General features: G+C 38.2%; 1 protein-coding gene across 1 annotated transcript in view; it reads right to left on the bottom strand.

Annotated features, from left to right (window-relative positions):
- The window catches only part of thsd7ab (thrombospondin, type I, domain containing 7Ab), a 193,317-nt gene that overhangs the window by 136,243 nt on the left and 37,834 nt on the right, over positions 1 to 19,240 (bottom strand). Inside the window, exon 3 of the mRNA XM_069194747.1 lies at positions 5,877 to 6,422. Coding sequence (XP_069050848.1) covers positions 5,877 to 6,039 — 163 coding nt within the window. The 5' untranslated portion in view covers positions 6,040 to 6,422. The remainder of the gene's footprint in view (positions 1 to 5,876; positions 6,423 to 19,240) is intronic.

The raw sequence follows: 19,240 nt of genomic DNA, 5'->3' as shown, positions 1-19,240 counted from the left end.
TTCAAGATTGTCAGGAACTGTCTGGAAAATGGTGTTGCTTACAGCATATCATATTCTAATTTTCAAAGGGCATGTTTCTGTTTGCGGGGTTCACATGACACATTCAGAGATGTACGTTTAAGAATTGTATTCAGATAAATATGCATATGTTTTACTTAAACATCCAGGTACACATGTATGCTGCATACTGTATATACATAATATTGCTTTTGTTTGATCGATGTTTTCATTATTGAAGATAAGGTTTTTTCATACAGAACCATATTTGCATAATATCACTGAAGTGTCCAGTTATATTGTAGCCTGGAACATGTAGTCTGCTGTACTGTTGTATGGAAAGAAAATCTTAAAACTCCATCAGTTCATTACTATTGTTATACCAAGGCTGTTAACAACACCTGCCTCTAATACCTTCAGTTAATTCATCCAATTAAGTCAAGTGGCAGCTATATTGTAGAGCATTAATGTGGTGAGGTACAGCCTGCAAGAGAAAGTTAAGAGCCGTGAGTTTTATTCCAACAAGCATTGTGATAATCATTAACTCAGGACAACTCCATTTTAAAATGTGCTAGCACTTATTTCCTATTATTATCTATGACTATGTAGTAGTAAAGCTATATTAACAATTTTACTGGCAACGTGTATTAAACATTTACTTGAGAAACGGTGGCAGGTTTCGTCAGACTGGAAATTTGTTTACCTTGAGTCCTTCTAGTATCTTCTAGTATACCTCATCCTTTACTGTTAATTTAATTTAATTTAACCAACCTTCCGCAATTCTCTTGGAATTCATCTCCTAGATGTCCATCTGTTTGTATCCCAGCTTTCACCTCCACGTGAGCTTTTTATTTGGAATTATCCTACTGAATTTCATGGGGTGATGCAGAGCTTCTCAGAATCGAGTCTGCTCCCCCAGAAGGAACCAAAGCACCGTGGGCATATGACAAGGCTAAATTGTACCAATTCACAACAGCTCCAAGCAAGCTGTTGCTTGTAAAGGACTCACTTCGGGGACGAATGAGTCTTATAGAGCACATACACGGTGTCTAGCAGCACTTTGATAAGGTACTGCAAAATGGTGCTCGTTTCGACTTTGACCCTTTGTGTTTGCCCATATAAACAAGTCTAGATCAGGGAGATGTCGTTTATTTTGCAGCTGCATGGCACTACTAAGTTCACTCCTCATGTCTTAACTGCTCTCAGGCCCTCTGCTTTCGAACATAAAACCCATCTTATTTCTAACTAAAGGAGGCCTTAGACAACTATTTGTTGTGCTACCTTAACATTAAAAAAAAACAATAGGTCTGTAATAACTTTGTTTTAGTAAGTTTGTACTGTTTCAAAACAGAAATATTTCTGAAGCAATGTGAAAGTACCGTGTGCCTGAAAACCCCTTGACCTTGGTACCTGATTTCTACCTGCAGCTTGTGTTCATTGTCATTCTGCAGCTCCGCACTTTAAATGCAAATCTAAGTCAAAACCTTTGTAATTAAGTCAGTAGATCACTGCCCATTACTGTTTAATGACTGAATGCACTTTTCCTCTCCTGGATTTCATCACAAGTACATTCTCTCCCCCTGCATGAAACAGCACTATACAGTAATTCCAATCTTTTCAGTTCCACCAGCTTGACAACAGGGTGGACACTGGTTTAAAGGATGTTGCCATGACTGAAGCAAGTTCACCTGCAGCACATTTTCAAGCCAGTAATAAGGGTTAAAGGAAAGGAAACGTGTCGCAGAGCGTGAGCAGTCATGACCTGGCTGGTTTATCTGGAAGGATTGGGAAGATCAAGTGAGAACGGCAGGTTCCTTTCTAATCCGTGGAATACTGATGGCCAATATTCTCTCTCGCCAGCAGAAGAACGCGCCACCAAGACAAGCAGCACAATCTCTCAGATTTTACTCTCTCCTGCCTTTCACATAACTTGAAAAGCACGGGTTAATCCGATGCTCACAATACTTCATTCATGTTTTACAGGATGGGACTCACTACAGGATTACAGTTCTGTTTTTGAAGACTGCAGCTCCCCACAGCTTCAGATAACAGCTCTCAACCATTGGCTAATGAGCCAGACCTGGTTAAGGAACCCCAGGAAGTGTGCAAGTGTTTCACCATGGACGTATACGGGATGTGTTGAGATGAGTTGGGCATTGTAGCTTGCAATTCTATAGGAAGGTTTCAGAAACCTCCTTCAGACATCCTGAGATCTGGGCAAATAAAACGTTGGCGCTAGTGTAAAATCTGAAATTGAGATTCCTGTAATTCATGGCATCACGCCAAGCTGTGCATTTTTTTAAAACTTTGTGTTAAAAGAGCTTTTTCACGTTATGATGATGAAATCTTTGTAATGAAAAAAAGTTTATGTAACCGATACTTTTTTTTATACCGCTAAGTAAGTTATCTACAGGAAAGTGGCAGCAAATTCAGATTGACTTTCTGTCTCTTTGACAAGACATAACCTCCTACATCATTTATAAGCTTTGTCAGATTTGTAATCATATGACACAAGGTCCGAGAATGACCGTCCAATTTTAGACGGAGAATTAGAGAGTTGAAAACATGTCAGATGCAGCTGTTTCATAGCGTGATCGAACTCCAACAATTTCTCCTGCTCCCCAGTAATTATTTCAGCTTCTGAGAGGCACAGTGCTGCTGGATACTGACAGCTCATCACAGTGCACAGTGTCAGTCCACTAACTAAAACTAATGAAGCACACAGAACACAAAATGTGAGGGAATTCACTTCCAGCAAGGAATCTTCTACCTAACCTCCTACAGTCAAATTCACACCACTCTGAGATTCTTCATTATGACATATACTAGAAGATGCTAATTTTATGTGCTTTTTAGCACCACAATTAAAACATGATAAAAATGGGACACCATTTATAGCGTTATAATAAAAAGTAAAGGCCTACATACCTAAGAATTAAGCAATCAGAATAGCACAACGCCTAATTGTTTATGAACAATTGTTTTGAACACAAACCACACCAGTGCAAGAGAGACCGTGGTTGCAATATCTAAGGGAAACAGCTTAGGGAATTTGAACAGCTGGAAGTTCCTCCCGTAAACATTTTTTAATAAAAATTGCATTTTGCCAATTGTTAAGTACAGGAAGACACGGCCATTTACAACTTTTCCGACTGCATCTTCTTCAAGCATTTGCTTTGGCAGGCAGTACCCTCCAACGACGTGAGCTTCATGGGAAACGCTCAAGTCAGCCGAATACTGTAGTTGACCTTCAGAAAAACCCACTGACTTAAAAAAAAAAACTATTTAAGATATTTTATTCTGAGCACCACATGGCATGGTGGGGCGAAGATGAAGCACGAGGGTTTAAATGTCGTGTTCAAGGCTCGGCAAGGGACCCCTTTCTGCCCCCGGGGCCACATACACTCAGAGAAGCGGGGCCTGATGGACGCCCAGGCCCCAAGACAAAAGGCCAGAGGTCACTGGCCTCCAGGGAGAGTAAGCTGGGAAAAGGCATGCCTCAGGAACAAAGAAAGCCAGCGGAAAGGTAGGGCTCATTTCTGAGTTAACACAGGGCGGACTCAATGGACACGGACATAAGGGAGGCATTGCCTCTGCCTTTTCAAAAAGAACTGAGAAATGTTCCATTTTTCAGGCTGTGGGCCGTACTGTCAGCCAGCTGTCAATAACAAGGCTTCTTTCAGCACTTCAGAACGGCAGAGCACGAGAACAGAAATGATGGAAGAGCTGGAGAACTAGGCTGTCGATTAAATTCAGATTTCAACATGCATTGTGGGCAGAGTTGTACAAAGGCAACAACGACTGACACTAGAAGTCAGTAGGTTGCCTTTTCCAGTTAAACAAAAAGAAAATCAAATGAATGAATCTAATGTTCTCTTCCATAGGCATGCCCACTTTCTGAAAGCTCAGAATACATGCTAGCTCCTTAGAAAACCTATTTCCCAGATTCTATCTCCCTCTGAATATCTTCCTCCTGTGGAAAATATATCCTTTGATAGCTTCAACCCCAACCTAAAAAATGACATTTAGTTTCAGGTTAGTGTAAGCTATTTTATTACCTTTCCCAGACACACCTATTCATCTTAGAAAAAACATTATGCCAACAAGACCATTTGCCTTTGGATAATTCACCATCCCAAACAGCCTCAGGAAACTTGCAGCAGAAGTATTGCATTATCTATGAAAGGCTGGTTTTTGAGAAAGAAAACCATGCATTCTCATAAACAGATAAGCAGATCTTGTTCCTTGAACTTCTACACCTACTTACTGTATATGGATAGGTATATTGTGCACAAATATATTCTTAAATAATAAAATTAAAATAAAACTGGGAGTTTGCTGTTGTTATTGTTACAGCCTTCCATTTGTGCACGTAAATTCAAAACAGAAAAATAAATGAAAATCACTGAGGTTTTTGTGAGGTCAATGCACAGAGAAAATAAATCTGGCTTTTTTTTTTTTACAATGTCAGTGACTCAAAGAAGTATGTTGAATTGCATTTACTACACGCAGTTAATGTTGCATAAAGGTTGTTTCAGATGTAGGTTAACTTTGTGCAATGATTTCCATGCAATCCAGTTTGCTGCTTTGCAATGGCTTGTCTTTGCTTTCATAAATCCAACCCCTTTAATCTCCTTACTCAGCTGCAACCTCTTTAAAAATTCAGGATATCAGTAAATTGTAAATTGATCTGTCTCTGTGGCTAGAGTCCAGGGACACTCTGTCCAACAGAGTACTCAGACTATGGTAGTCATTGCCTTCACCAAGACAGTTAACACAAAATTCTCCTTTAACCCCTTCATCCAGCCATTATCTCGTAATACAGAACACACCTGGAGAGACCACCCAAAACACCAGAAACATCGTAGTGATCTTCAAGTATGCATCTATGTAATTGATTTTAGCATTATACATTCTTAAAGTTTTTCCACAAATGATAGCATGTACTTTAGCAATATAATTTAAAAATACTATAGACACATCTGCAAGACAATATTTTTCAATGAAACCCATTTTTTATTCTCACTTTATTAGTATTCATTCTTTTTAAATACTAAGATCAAATCTCAAAACAAAAATTGTTTCAGATAATAAAAATCGATTGTCCTTTGGAGTCTTAACTAATGAAAGGTATTTTTTCCCCCACTTTCAAGAAAAGCAGTAAGAGAACAATACAATACTTTGCTATACATAACCAGTTGGTTTCACAGTAGAATATAATTGGTGAAAACAAAATATGTGCCTTAACAATGATAGTGAGATGTTATGTACTGTACGTAGTTTAAAGTAGTAAAAATGAACCTGAACAGGTAAGACGTCTTTGTATCGCACTCTAGATTTCAGCGCCAACTGCAAGTTCAGTGATACATGTTGTCCTTTTAAGAATTCATAAGAATCAAAAAACTAAATTGTGCATGAGCAGCTAGCGGTAAGTATAAAATAAGTACTTCATATTTTAAGAGAAACCAAACTGAAATGTCTTTCAATTTTAAAAAAATCAACGTAAAACATTTGATAAGTATGGAGGGAAATAAATCTTCAATGACAAAAAAGACTTTACAAAACTTTGGGCAAAAATCTTATATAGTCTTCTAAAATGAAGATATAAATGTTAGTTCACGTGCTACAGACACAGTAGCTTGGCAAAAGCTGGTTATTTCAGGCCAGTTCGTCTCCTTATCATACCTAATTTTTTAAATACTTCTCCTCAAAAAGTATTTCAATTTCCTCTCAAGAGTTCAAAAGATTCACAATATACATGATGCACACAATTACTTTAACTTTCCAATAAGGTTATAATCAGTCACGGAAATTACAGTTGATTCAAATTTTGGGGGGCATTAATTTCTTCGATATTAAGTAATATGAAAGACACCTACCCGTTTGCCAGAAATATACAGATTTGCTTTCCCCTTCAGCTTGTGCCTGAGCATCCCAGATTCCAAACAGCAGGAGAACTACCCTCCACAAACAGGGGGCTGACAGTGGAGCTGTCCCTTTTGGACCATTAAGCAAGACTGGTCCTCTCTCTTTCAGCTCCATGCCTTAAGCAGGATGCTTTAATCCACAGGACCCAGGTAAAAACGCCGCAGAAGAGTGGTTTTGCCCTCTGTGTCCTTTTGCGCGTGGATTAGTATCCCGTCATGAACGATGTCCGGAGAAGTCACCTTACTCTCAGCTGCACGGTGCTGACTGTCCGTGGAGGAGAAGGAAAACTGGCTAACACACAGGAACAATAGATCCCCCAGCCACATCAGCTGCTCTCTCCTGCTTCTGCTGCGGCTGGTGAGGCTCCTCTCTCTCTCCTCTATTCAGGACGCAGTGACAGTTTGCCATCAGCAGAGAGAGACAGCTGTCCACAGGGGGCTGCAGCTGATTGAGCAGGTTATCTGGGTCTGGGAGGTAGCAATAGTCATTTACACCAGCTGGAGAGAGAACCAGTGAGAGATACAGGGAGTCAGAGAGAGGGGGAGACAGAGAGAGAGGGAGAGAGAATGAAAGAGCCTGTGAAGCCTGCTGCAAAGAAACAGTAGTGAATGAAGGCACAAAAAATATAAATGAAATATTAACGGATGAGAGTCAAAATGAGCCGAGGTGGAGAAGCTGCAAAATGTAGACTTGCCGCAGCTTCTAAAATGCTCCCAAAGACATGTAGGCGAGTGTTCATGTGAAATCCCAAAGCCCCAGCCACAGGAGTACATAATTAATGGAATTAAATCATTGATGTTATCTGATTCAGAGCTGGTTTGCAAATTGAAGACAACAAAATCAAAACCTTTGAGCATGGGGAAGTGAAATGTGATAGATTGTGCACAGCACATCACAAGGGCATAAAAAGACTAAAAGGACAAGGGAAAAAAATTATCCTTCAGCCTCATTGACTGTAGACATCTCAGTGAATTAGGTGATATAAAATAACAAGGATCATTAGAACATGAATGTTTCTATCTCTAATTAGAAGAATATAAAAATACTCTATTTATTCAGAACTTTGAATATCACTAAACCTTGAATACAATCTACTAATTTAAAATGATTAAAATGGATCCTCATCTGTCCGTCTTAGAAGACACAATAATTGTAATGTCAAGAATATCAAGTATTCAAATGTGATAAAATAGTGAAATAATAATGTTTGAAAAGTACCAGGCAAATTGATTTTGCAATCGCACTGCATGTGTCAAAAAAGCCATGAAGCTGCTGATATTCAAAGGGGAGACATTCTGTATCTCCCAGGGGATGTCTGTCATTTTGCAGAATGTCTTTCGTTTCAGCCCTTTTTGCATAGATTAGATTAATAGCTGAGCTGATCAAATAATTCGTCACCTCACCCTTCTTAAACATGCAGGCAGCAAAACAAATTAGCTACACTGAATGCTGGAGAATGGCCTTTGTTTATTTGCCACCCTTTCTTCACGCTTCTGAGAGGGCATTAAGGGCTCAGAAACCATGAAGCGCTTGGGCTGCTGTGATTAGCACAGATAAGCAAGAGTGGATTTAAGTTCTTCAGCTTTTGAAAACATTCAGCAATAAGGGGATTGTGTCTTGATAAGGCAGACCCTGAAAGTCATCACCCAAACAAATGTAATGTGTCCACAAAGTAAAAAACAACACCTCACATACCAAGCCCACAGAAAAATATATCACGATAATAAAAATGATCTGTTGTTATTTACAGCTTTTCATGGGTTACTATCTATATTAGGACAAGCAGAGATTACTTTCATGTTGAAAAGTAACCTATACTGTATTCAATGCTCTATATTCACAAAACAAGGCCTTATTGTAAGTAATCATAGCAATATTCTCCTCCTTGTTTGTAAGTCAATTTAGATACGTCTCTTAAATACCCATCATTATTTGTGCTTCATCTGTACCTGTTGTGGGACAGATCACATTTTTTTACTAATGTTGCCTCAGACAAAGGAAACGTGAAGGGCAAACTCAGGAGGGCAAGAATGAAGCCTTTGTGCTGTCAACAGAAGCCAACAGACACGTGCTTGTGCCACTGCCTCAGTGCTGCCTCACTGCAGACTTGTGAGGCTTCATTTTAAAGGAATGTGCGTAGACAATGCCCCTATTTACACATCTGATAAACACACACATGTGTAGCCTTTTCAATGCATTATCCTTCTCAGATGGTACAGTTACTATACATTTAAGGCAAAGCAGGATATCTCCCCCTTTTGAATGCCACAGGAGGAAATCTTCAGAGAACTTCCAGGGTACACACAAAGTGTCACACACAAAGTAAAAGCTCTTTTAGAAAAAGAAACCTTCCTCTCTGTATTTTTTTTTCTTTCATCAAATACGCAGCCAGGAGAAAGACACTCTGAAAAACATGAACTACTCTGAATGTACACACTGAGTTAAGCACAAATAATGGAATACATGAATATTAATGGCCGGCGCTTGGTTGCCTCGCAGCGCTGGGGCCCTGGGTTCGATTCCGAACCCAGGGTGCTGTCTACATGGAGTGTATATGGTTTCCTCATGTCCATGTGGGTTTTCACCACGCTCTCCGGTTTCCTCCCACAATCCAAAGACATGCCAGTAGGTTAACTGGCTTCTGGGAAAATTGGCCCTGGTGTGAGTGTACCCGTTTGTGTTTGTGTGTGTCTTGTGTTGGACTGGTTCTGCTCTGCCTGGCACCTGTTGCTTGCTGGGATAGGGTCCAGCTTCCCCGCAACCCTGAGCTGGACAAAGCAGTGAGAAACTGGATGGGTAGAATCAGGCACCCTTGACATCTGCTCCTAAACAGAGAAACATAGAAAGAACATTTGCTGTCTGCCAGCAACATAGCTTGAGGGTTTCTGTGTAAAATTTTAACCATGTTAATGAAACCTAATCCTAAACCAATATAATCCTGTATCAACCATATATATCCCCATTCAAGCCACTCAAAAGCCATCTTTGTGTCTAATGACAGAATGACACAGGGGAGACATAATGCATAGTTTATAATGTGGAGAAGGCAGTGAATGTTATCAGAGGCCAGACATCCTTTAATGAAGTCCATCAGATCGTGGCAAACTAGTTTTTCATATCAACCTCCAGTAGGCATGAAAGCACCTTAACCTTGATCTTGGTATCTGAACAAATTAGTGCAATGGGAGGGTAACTCACAGGTAGTGATCTTTATCTATTTTCAAAAATAGGGCTGTAACATCAGTACTAACATCCTTCCAAAAAAAAAATCAAAAGAGATGCCATCAACGTCAGGAGACTTACTCTTTGTCTTCAAAATGTATTTGCTTGAAACCTCAAAGTGTAATAAAGCAAATGTCAATACAATAAGAAAAAATCCTTAGGTCTTCAGTCAAAAGGAAAAGCAGGAAAGCATCAGAAAGCAAATCACAAAATACTAGCCGACACTTGATCACACAAAGTTCTGAAAAACCCCAGAGATGTTCATTAGAACAACGAGCAGCCAGAGTGAAAAAAAGAAAGCCTCCATATCCTCAACCAACTCAGCCACAAATTTTGTCTAAAATTTCAGAAAAATCCCTGGTAGAGGCATTTTGACAGCTTTCCTCATCCGCAAAGACCATCTGTCTCTGCTTTCAATATCTCTCTTGCACATTAGCTTTCTATTCTAGTGAGCCTGATAAAACGTCAGACTTGCATCATCAGAACAAACATTGTCTTTGCTCCCACTGTCCTACAAAATCATTTAGGCTCGCTGGCAACACTTTGAGGAAAGCTGAAACCTGCTTTTATGAAGTCGTAATTAATAATTAACAGCAAATCATTGTGATTTTTAGGTCTTTTGTTTAGAATCAGTACCAGCTTTGATAAATAATTTGCCACTGACATCAAAGTTTTTTGAAACTGTGAAATAGATTTCTTTAGTTGCTATACATTATATTTTATTTACACTCAAATAAAAAAAATGAATTATGAAACACATGGAGCAAAATTTCCAAGTGAAAGCATGGCAATGTGTTTAAAATAGAAGATCGTACCACAACATACTAAAGTGGATTATTACAGGATATGACATCTGCAATCGAAATATTCCCAAAAGTAATTCAGTCAAGTTGCTCGGTGGGGGCAATTTCATTTGTTTTGCATAACATGAAAAATGTGCAAGATGGTTGATTACCTTTTGAATTCACACTCCGCAATCCATTCCCAAAAAATGCACCACTGAATAAATAGCTTAATTAACCTGTTTATCTTAATTAGTGTGCAAGAAACTTACATATTTTGGGGGGAATTCCTGGTTCTAGGTAAATTAACTTCATTTGAATTTTCATAAACATCACTGAGTTTATTGCATTGAGGGAAAAAAATATTCACCGCATTTCACTCATTATCTCAGCTGATTAGGTTTTAATTCCTGCAAGGCGAGGCAATTCTGCATGTGCCTTTTGCAATTAGACACAGCTACTACATGCTGAGAATAATTAGCTTCACAATGGCTGAACAAATGATTTCCCTGCAAAACAATGGCTTGGCTTTTTAACAATGATTATGATGCACTAGCCAGCATACATGGCTTCTTCTACAAAGGAGCTGACAAAACCTGAAATTAATTTTAATTACCAATATTTAATCAACGATTTCCAGACTTGCCAAACATTTTACTAATAGGGTGGCATATCCATTATTTAGGTGCCAGAAACAATAAAGGATGGTTACTTGTCTCTAGTGCAGGCATTATTTAAGTAAAATAATTACCACGATTACCATAGTATCATTAATATAGATCCATCCAAATGCCAATGAATATATTTTTGAAAGAAAACATGTTAAACCACACTTGATTTCTTCAGACAAATGGTTGGCTAATTACTAATAATCTAATTAAAGCAAAAAACTTTGATCTGCCAAGCTACAAAACATACAAGTGATATTTTAGCCAGTCCAGAAAGGGCACACCGGTTTCCGGCTGAAATGAAAGCAATGTAATGATGAAGTTTTAATTAAACGACAGTAGCAGTGGGTAGAGAAAAATAAGATTGCAAGAATACCGTATTTTTGTCATTCTGACAGAGGTTTAATATAAGATTAACATAACTGAGATGTACTGTACACAGAGAAAAAAACTAATCACAGCCCCTGCAAAACCTATTTTGGCCACAGGAAAAGATTAGCATCCGTACGGCAGCTGACCACAAAAAAAAAAACCTCAGTGGGTTTTTTAAAGTAATTACAGTAAATGGAATTACTCTGATGAAACTCAGGAAACACAACAGGGAGAGGACTTTGACAGCGAACCCTGCCAGGGGTGGGTAACCCCACTCCTCCATCGCCAGGCTCCTGCAGGATTTAGAGACACCTTTCGTTTAGCACCTCATTAACAGCCGGCGTGGCTCCTCTGCTTAACAGTTGCAATATCGTTGTGAAGGTCTGAGATGGAACGCAGACCTGAAGCGAGATTGGTACTGCAGGACCGGGGGGGGCCACCTGTATGAGGGGACAAGCTCTGCACGGAAGAGCAAGACTTCTGCCTTCTGTTGCCAGTGGGGATTTCAATCCTGTGCTCGCCAAGATCCACATACTGTACTGTATCATGGAAAATTAAGCAAAACTCTTCACTCCCCTGGCAGCCTGGGTTGGTTACGTGTCCCCACCTGATGTCAAATGTTAAGGAAATGATTTCCACAGAAGAGTGATGTCAATTAAAATCTCCCATATAATTTACTAACACTGCTGGATCATTGCGGTGAAAGAGTCAAATTGCATGCCGCTAACCATCTAAAAACATGCTGTCTGCGAGCATATATCCTGTGATAATAAGAGGATCGAGCCACTACATCGTGGTACTGAGATAATTATTTCATATTTGCTCAAATTGATGCTGTCTGGGGAGACCAAACTGATGTCTTGTTGGTGGAACACTAAATCATAGACAGCTAGAAAAAAGACTTGAGTTGCTGTTAAACAGGACATTTTCATAGTGAAGGTTATTTCACAAATACAGAAACATTTAGCAAAGAGCATCAACCTAAAAGAACGTTGTTTTTTTCTAACTGGTAATGATGCCCATGAAACACAAAGAACCTGACTCGACACTCCCACAGAAACCAGTAGAATATTTAGATTTTTTCAAAACGTAACAGCTTTCACCAGACCTGAGACTCTGCAAGTCCTTGCTGCCTGAGGCTTGTTTGCAGTGCTGTAGTCTTAATAGAAAACACAAAACACAGAACAAAAGACAAACACAGAAAGCGATGTGCCATTATGTGATACTTTGTAAGGTATTTATTCACCATCTCTCTCTTCCTGTTTTTTTTATTCCGTTTTATCGGAGTCTGACGGGAACACAGAACACAGAACATGTTAATTCATGTTTTTTCTGAGGAAGAAGGTCTTGGACTCCTGGACAACCCCCAGCCTAACAGGTTTCACACGTCATCACTAAATCACCAATTACCAAAGGCTTAGAATAACTCAATTGGGATCAATTAAGCTAGAGATTTGCTACATTAAGTAATTTAGAGATCATATGGGACCAAAATACAAATACTCTTCTGCCCTCTGGGACTACAGTTCTCCTAAAAGAGTAAATATTTGCTTAATTGATTAATAATAATAGCTCTCCAGGAGCAGGATCTCCCTGCCTTAGGGTTTCAAGAACAAACATAGACAAAAAAATGCATATTTTTCCATTTCTAGTTCTTCACCTGCCATCTCTTTGCAGAGTCTCCAACATCTTTGTGAATTATCCCCAGCTCTACTCTTTTGGCAGCAAACCAGCTTTCGTCAATATTTAAAAACCTAATTACAGTCCTCCTGCAACTAGATTCTAAAGAAATAGGAGTGAAGTAAAAAGCTTCTCTTTGTAATTTAATTTAAGCCTTTTTCACAGTGAAGGGAAAGAAATTTCAAGCTTCAAAACAACCTATCTATAGAACCTCATAGCTCAGGCGCATTGTGCCTTTAAAGCTCCATTACCATACTTCTCAGAATACTGGTACTCTTCTTATTGAGAGAAAAAAAACTCAATCAGTTCATTTCTGATGATCAATGAATAATACTCCTTCTCAATTTAAATAGCAGAAAATAAGCATGTCTCAATACTACAGTATATAAAGCATTTAGCAGTTCTGAAATGGTTTGGCATTTATAGGATCAGAAACTTGGACTGTCATTGAGTCTCCAGGACTCTGGCATGCCTGCTCTTTAAAACCTTCTGAAATACTTGTATGGTAGAGAACAGTAGAATAAATTGATTTTGTAAGCGAATGATTCAAGTCAATGCCCACGTGATTCTTTATAAGCTCTGCCAGCTACTTTTTATTTTTAAAACACAATGCGGCTCTTTTATTACTTTTATAATGTGTGTGTGAGACGCTTAAGGAAGGGCTCCTAACTGCTTAATCAAGCATAGGTTTTCTGTGTGTCAGCCACAGTGGCAGCAAAAACAATGGACTTATAAATACAGACTTTGCAGCAAGCTGGGAGGAAAGAGAAAGTGAGGCCCTTTTCTGCACGGAACACTTTTATTCCTGGACACAAAGTTGTTACTGCACACAAAGTGAAAATACCAGGATACCAGTCCTCCACCCTTTTACTGTATACAATCCACAAAGCACGCCGATCACTGTTAATTGCTAACAAACAGCCTCCATTCTAAAAACAGCATATGCCTATGTTGAATAATATTAAAATGATATTTTCCCTGTCTGGTATAGCACAGTTCCAAGTCAATAAGTAGTTTCAAATGATTTAACGTAATTATGATACATAACCAATTGAGTGCACTAGGAATTTCAAAGAAGCACACAGAGAAGGCAATAAATCTTTTGAGTGGATGTTTATGACGATGCATCCGTCCGAGACGTACAATGATAATCCACAGGGCTTCTCAATCCACCTGCAGGCCTTCTCACAGACCAGGCAGCTGGTGGGGTGGGCTTGCAGAAGAGGGAGGGGGAGGGGGAGCTCGCTGAGGCTGATCCAATTTAGATATGCAAATGTTATCACAAATGCTTGAAAGAAACATTATGGTGGGGATTTTTTTTCCAGTTCCTGGGAACAATATAACTAATCTAATTAAACGTTGCCACTATCAACTTCAACACTGTAAAAACAATTAAAAGTGGTTCAGAAATTAAGCGGAAAAAAAAACAACAAAAAAATATAATGATGTTTCAATAGAAGGCTTACAAGCCAATACAATTAGTGAAAAGACAACATCCCTTCAGTACAAACTTCAACAGTATAGTCTGGGGAGCAGCAGTAGGCAAGAATGGATTTGAAAAAGAATGGGCTTGTTATTCTCAAGAGGCATTGCAACCCAGTCATTATACAGCATGTTTTAGAACTGTTAATACCCATTCAAGAGCTGCAAATGGGAATTTTCCATTGCTCATTCAGGTATACATAAATTATTGTTTTTTTTTTAATTCCCTTTTTCACAGAGCACCACAGAGAGATAATGTAAGAGGTGACCCATAAAGACATTGACAGAAAAATGGTGCTCACCGTTTAATTTTATTTTTTTATGGTTAGAAGAACCGAAGCATTTTTCTAAATGAATTACTGGTGATCAGTCAAACTATGGAATTTTACTCACGTCTTGCCATAGCCCCGGTATTGGTTGATATATGACCACATTTTACATTGTCATTTCATTATGAAATCATGAAGGACAAACTATTGCATATTTTACACTGGCATATCTCATAATGTAATTGTTTTCACTATGCTGACAGAGTTTACTATGCAATAGAAAAGAATAATCTTAAATTATTCTCTTACAGTAACTGACTTTTAAAAAGTGCTTTTTCCCCCCAATATTTCATCTTGCAAAAAAAAGTGTGCTGCATTAACTAAATATGCAATGAAGATTTGTCAAAGAGAGCTGAAGTGCATGTTGCTGTGAAAGCTGAGGACTCTGCTCAATTTCAAAGTCAGTAATGTGTATGCAAGACTGAGGAAAAACTATTGATTCTGGTGTTTTTTTTAACCTAGAATGTAATGATTTAAAGTACAGTATGTACATCTTGTTGAATATAACATTTTATCGATAGATTTAATAATTACTGAATTTCAGATCTATCAAATCTATCCTTTTTTGGTGTTGCAAAGAATCCCCAGATCCCTCCCTCTGTGTTTATCATCTTCTGCCCGGCTGATTTCAAACCTATAAGGGGATTTTGGACAAAGCTATCAGAATAATCTATTAGGTTTCGTACTACTATTTCAAGCAGAATTAGGCAACCTTCATGTTGAGTTACTGACACATTTATGAGGTTTTCTTATTTTTTTTAACACCCATGGGAATTAGGGCTCCATTTATTCCATCTGTGGTCTGTCAAGGTCAGAAAAGGAAGAGGTACATTATTATTATTTCTCCCTTTACCACTCATTTGTGTGTATATATACCAACATAAATGGTGTTTATTTTATTTTGAGGACAAGTGGTTATCCTATTTGAAGAATTCGAAAATATACACCAACCACATCATCTTTAAACAATGGAAATTCAAAATGTGTTCAGTATAAAAATGACTACAAATGAGAGGAGACCACTCAACCCATCCGCCCAATTACACAGCAGCTCGTTTAGCAAAACAGACTCTCCTTTGCTATAATGACCAAAGAGCTGAAAGTGCCCTCATCTCTATTCAATCACATCCTATAGACATACAATCATATTTTAAAAAACACCCTAAAGCACATCAAGAGAAACTGAAAAAAAAACTGCTTCTGATTTGGTTGCTGGCTTTATGTTCAGACTTGAATGTTCAGAGTTTCAAGTATCACCACAGGCAAACATCATATCGATTCTGATCAGGAGACAAGTTGACAAAGTTATTCTTCATCGAACAGATATCAGGCAACTAGTCTGGGAGAAATCTACTCAGCTGGTTACTACCAAATGTTGCTGGTGCTCCACCAACGTCAAACGCCACTTCTGAAAGATTTTTGCAAAGTCAACGATATGATTCCTAATCCAATAATAGCTTTTTGCAAATTTTTTTTTATTCATACTGTATAACGCCAGCTTTTACACTGGTCTGTTAGACCAGCATTAAAATATAATTTCCTATTTGATTATTGAGCTTCATGAAATAAGAATAACTTAATACAGTATAAAGTTCTGAATACTACATCTACACAAGTATAAGGGGGGTAGTGCAGTGCAGTGGGTGAGTCTCTGGACAGCAGATACTGCTGTTGTACACTGTTTGATGTACTCCAGCTAATCCAGTCCACCCAGTTGTGTGAATGCACCCAGTGTTGCTGGGTGCAGGTTCTGAGACAGAATGGAGTTTCATCCAGTGGGAAAGTCATGTGCCCTCCGATTGCCAGGAAAGCCAGGCTAATCTCTGGACATTGCTGCTTGAATCCAGAACTGCCTACTAGTACCTACACGAACATTAATACATTTTCTTAATACTGTTTTCAAAACAGTTGTCCAAATTCCCTGTTCTTTTCTAATGTCTTTTTTTACCTGCATGTTAGCCACTCTACATGTTTCATTGGTAGCCCCTCATTTAACAAGAGACATTTATAGATCAGTGCTGAAATGCAAAACACACAGAAGAAGTTGTTTTAAGTCTTTGGGATTTGGATAGCTTGCAGTTTTCTTTGCAGGGTATTAAAAAACAGCTTTTCTTTTCGAACCGAATTGTCTGTTTTTAGCTGCTACATTTTATGTCTGTGATTTGCAGTTTTCAGCTTTGTGGTGGTGCCCCCTTCACCATCTGTGATGACAAGTGGTAGCAAAAGAACTCATTTAGAGGCTCCTCGTGGGACAGGAGGTATGGCTGAGTCGCTCAGATTTCAGTTTTGAGCAGTTATTTTAATTTTCATTGGATGTTGTTATTTTTGAGGCAGTTAAACAACAAAAGCTGGAATGTTTCTGGGACATTTACTGTGTTATATACAGTGAGACTGTGTTATATACAGTGGCATGTGACCAATGAAGGTGACAGAGAGATTGGCGCTGACGGCACTGCAGCATGTGAGTTCATAAAAACAGCCTGGCGTCTGAAACTACCTGTATGAAATGAGAAGTCTAAGAAGGGGCTTAATGTGTAACATAAAGACAGGAAATGACATGGATTAATCAAGAAACACTACACTGAACAACTACTGTCTGCTTTCCAGTCAAGTACAGTATTCTTATCTCAGGTCTTTGATAACTCACCAATAACCTCTACTAAATAATGTGAGAAAGTGACAAAGAAAAGTGAGACTGTAAAGCCTGTTATTGTAAAAAGCCTTTGTAATACAAGTAAGGGTGATTACTTTTTATGCAACTTAATTTATTACAGAGATATTACAGAGATGTCTTGATTATGACATCTGAAATCCTGAAAAAGAACAAAAAAAAAACATAAGTACATACATAAATACAAGTGTAAATGTGCATAAAACAGGAAGCATTTTTGGAGGGCATGTTGAATATTGTATATGAAACTAAAACTAAGTGGAAGAAGATAGTTAATAATCAGCTACCAACTGAATAAGCATAATGGTCTGAAATGCTTTGGCTGATTTGTAAATCTTATTGTTTCATGTGTATGTATTAAATAAAACAATTGTAATTTGGAAAAGGCTCAGCTACAAAGTTAAATTGGCGGGACATTCAAGCAAGAAATATGAACTTATCTTTTTTTAATTTAATACAAATTAAAATGTTATATAATATAAATTAAATTACTCAAATGAAATGCAAATATAAAAGTCTTAACTACTTTGTTTATAAGATAAGATCACTATATTAGCCATATACAATTTCTTGCATTAGGAATTTGTCTTTTCGCATTTGTCTTTTGTCTTTTGCGAAATGTCTTTTCGCATTCGTTATTTTTCTTTGTTGTATTTGCTTTGATCATTTTTTTGACAACTGTGTATATTTTTGCCTGACCACTATCCCCTCTGACTTGGATATTGTACATTATTGGTTACCAAAAGCCCTTGGTTTTCCAAAAACTATAATTTAATTATATCTACTGAATGAATACAATTAGCAAGATGTTCACAGCTAAAGACACAAATTCCCCAACCGAAATCCCAAATGAAATCAGTATGTGCTGACACACCAGTCCTTCAGAGCAAAATGACAGAAGTAGCAGCTGTCAGCATCACTAGAGATCAAACGAGTTCTGTTGATTTATTACAACAATTTTTTTTTCCAGTAGCACGTTATAAAAGGTTAACTAGAGGGTGAAAGCTACTAGGCTTTGTGTTAAACACCTGAGTATCTTAATAAACTCTACCACACAGTACATAGCAATCACATGTATTAAACCCTAAGCAAACAGCAGGACTAGGCTGCAACCTCCACAATAACATCGCAACCTGGCCTTAATTCTTTTGGATTTAATTTGGGCACAATGCTTTGCACATTTTTCATGGAATCCATTCCTTAAACAATACGAATTCCAAAATAATTGTATAATGTGTGAATTAGGGGCAGCACACTGGTGCAGTGGCTACCATTCGTTCCTCCCAGCTCTGGGGCCCTGGGTTCAGTTTCTGGGCTGCTATCCTCATAGATCTTGTATGTTCTCCCTGTGTTTACATGGGTGTCCTCTGGTTGCTCCAGTTTCCTCCCACAGTCCAAAGACATACTGGTAGACTAACTGGCTTCTGGGAAAATTGACCCTGGTGTGGGTGTGAGTGTGTGTGTCTGTGTGTGCCCTGCGGTGTATTGGTCCAGTATGTACAGTACTGTATCCTGCCTTGCGCCTGTTTCTTGCTAGGATAAGATCCAGCTCCCCCATGACCCTGTACTGGATAAAGTAGCTAGAAAATGGATGGATAGATGTGTTCATTAGAAATCTCTAATGGTATAGTGGTGTTATTCTGGTTGAATAATTAAACATCCTGTCATCTTCATAATTAAATTTGAAGCACAGTATTTAAAAAAGGATTATACTTATTCTCTTGTCTAGAACTTAGGTCATTAAACTAACTCTACTTCACTACAATTACCGATTTAGCAGTTGACATGATGTGTTGTTTAAATTTAAAATGTTTACATATAGTACAGTACCTTTATAAAACGGCTGACATATTTTGCTGATCAACTTTTTTTATCTGAACACTAAAATAGTAATAGTAATTCTTTTGTAGGGATTACAAGAAGTCAGCATAGGTGTGAAAAGAGTTTTAATTCATTATGAAAAAGGCCATTTTCCAGAGAACACCCAAGAAGACACACACAAAGTGCATCTCCTATAATGCTCTGAACCAGCACTTTTTAATGACATTTTCCAATCTAAAGTACAGCTCTGGCCACTTACTGTAATTACCATGAATGGGTGTTCGGAAG

Source organism: Lepisosteus oculatus, chromosome 10 (genome assembly GCF_040954835.1).
Source record: "Lepisosteus oculatus isolate fLepOcu1 chromosome 10, fLepOcu1.hap2, whole genome shotgun sequence".
Lineage (NCBI taxonomy): Eukaryota > Metazoa > Chordata > Actinopteri > Semionotiformes > Lepisosteidae > Lepisosteus > Lepisosteus oculatus.
Note: the sequence above shows the minus strand (reverse complement) of the source record. Positions and strands in the feature narration are given on the sequence as shown.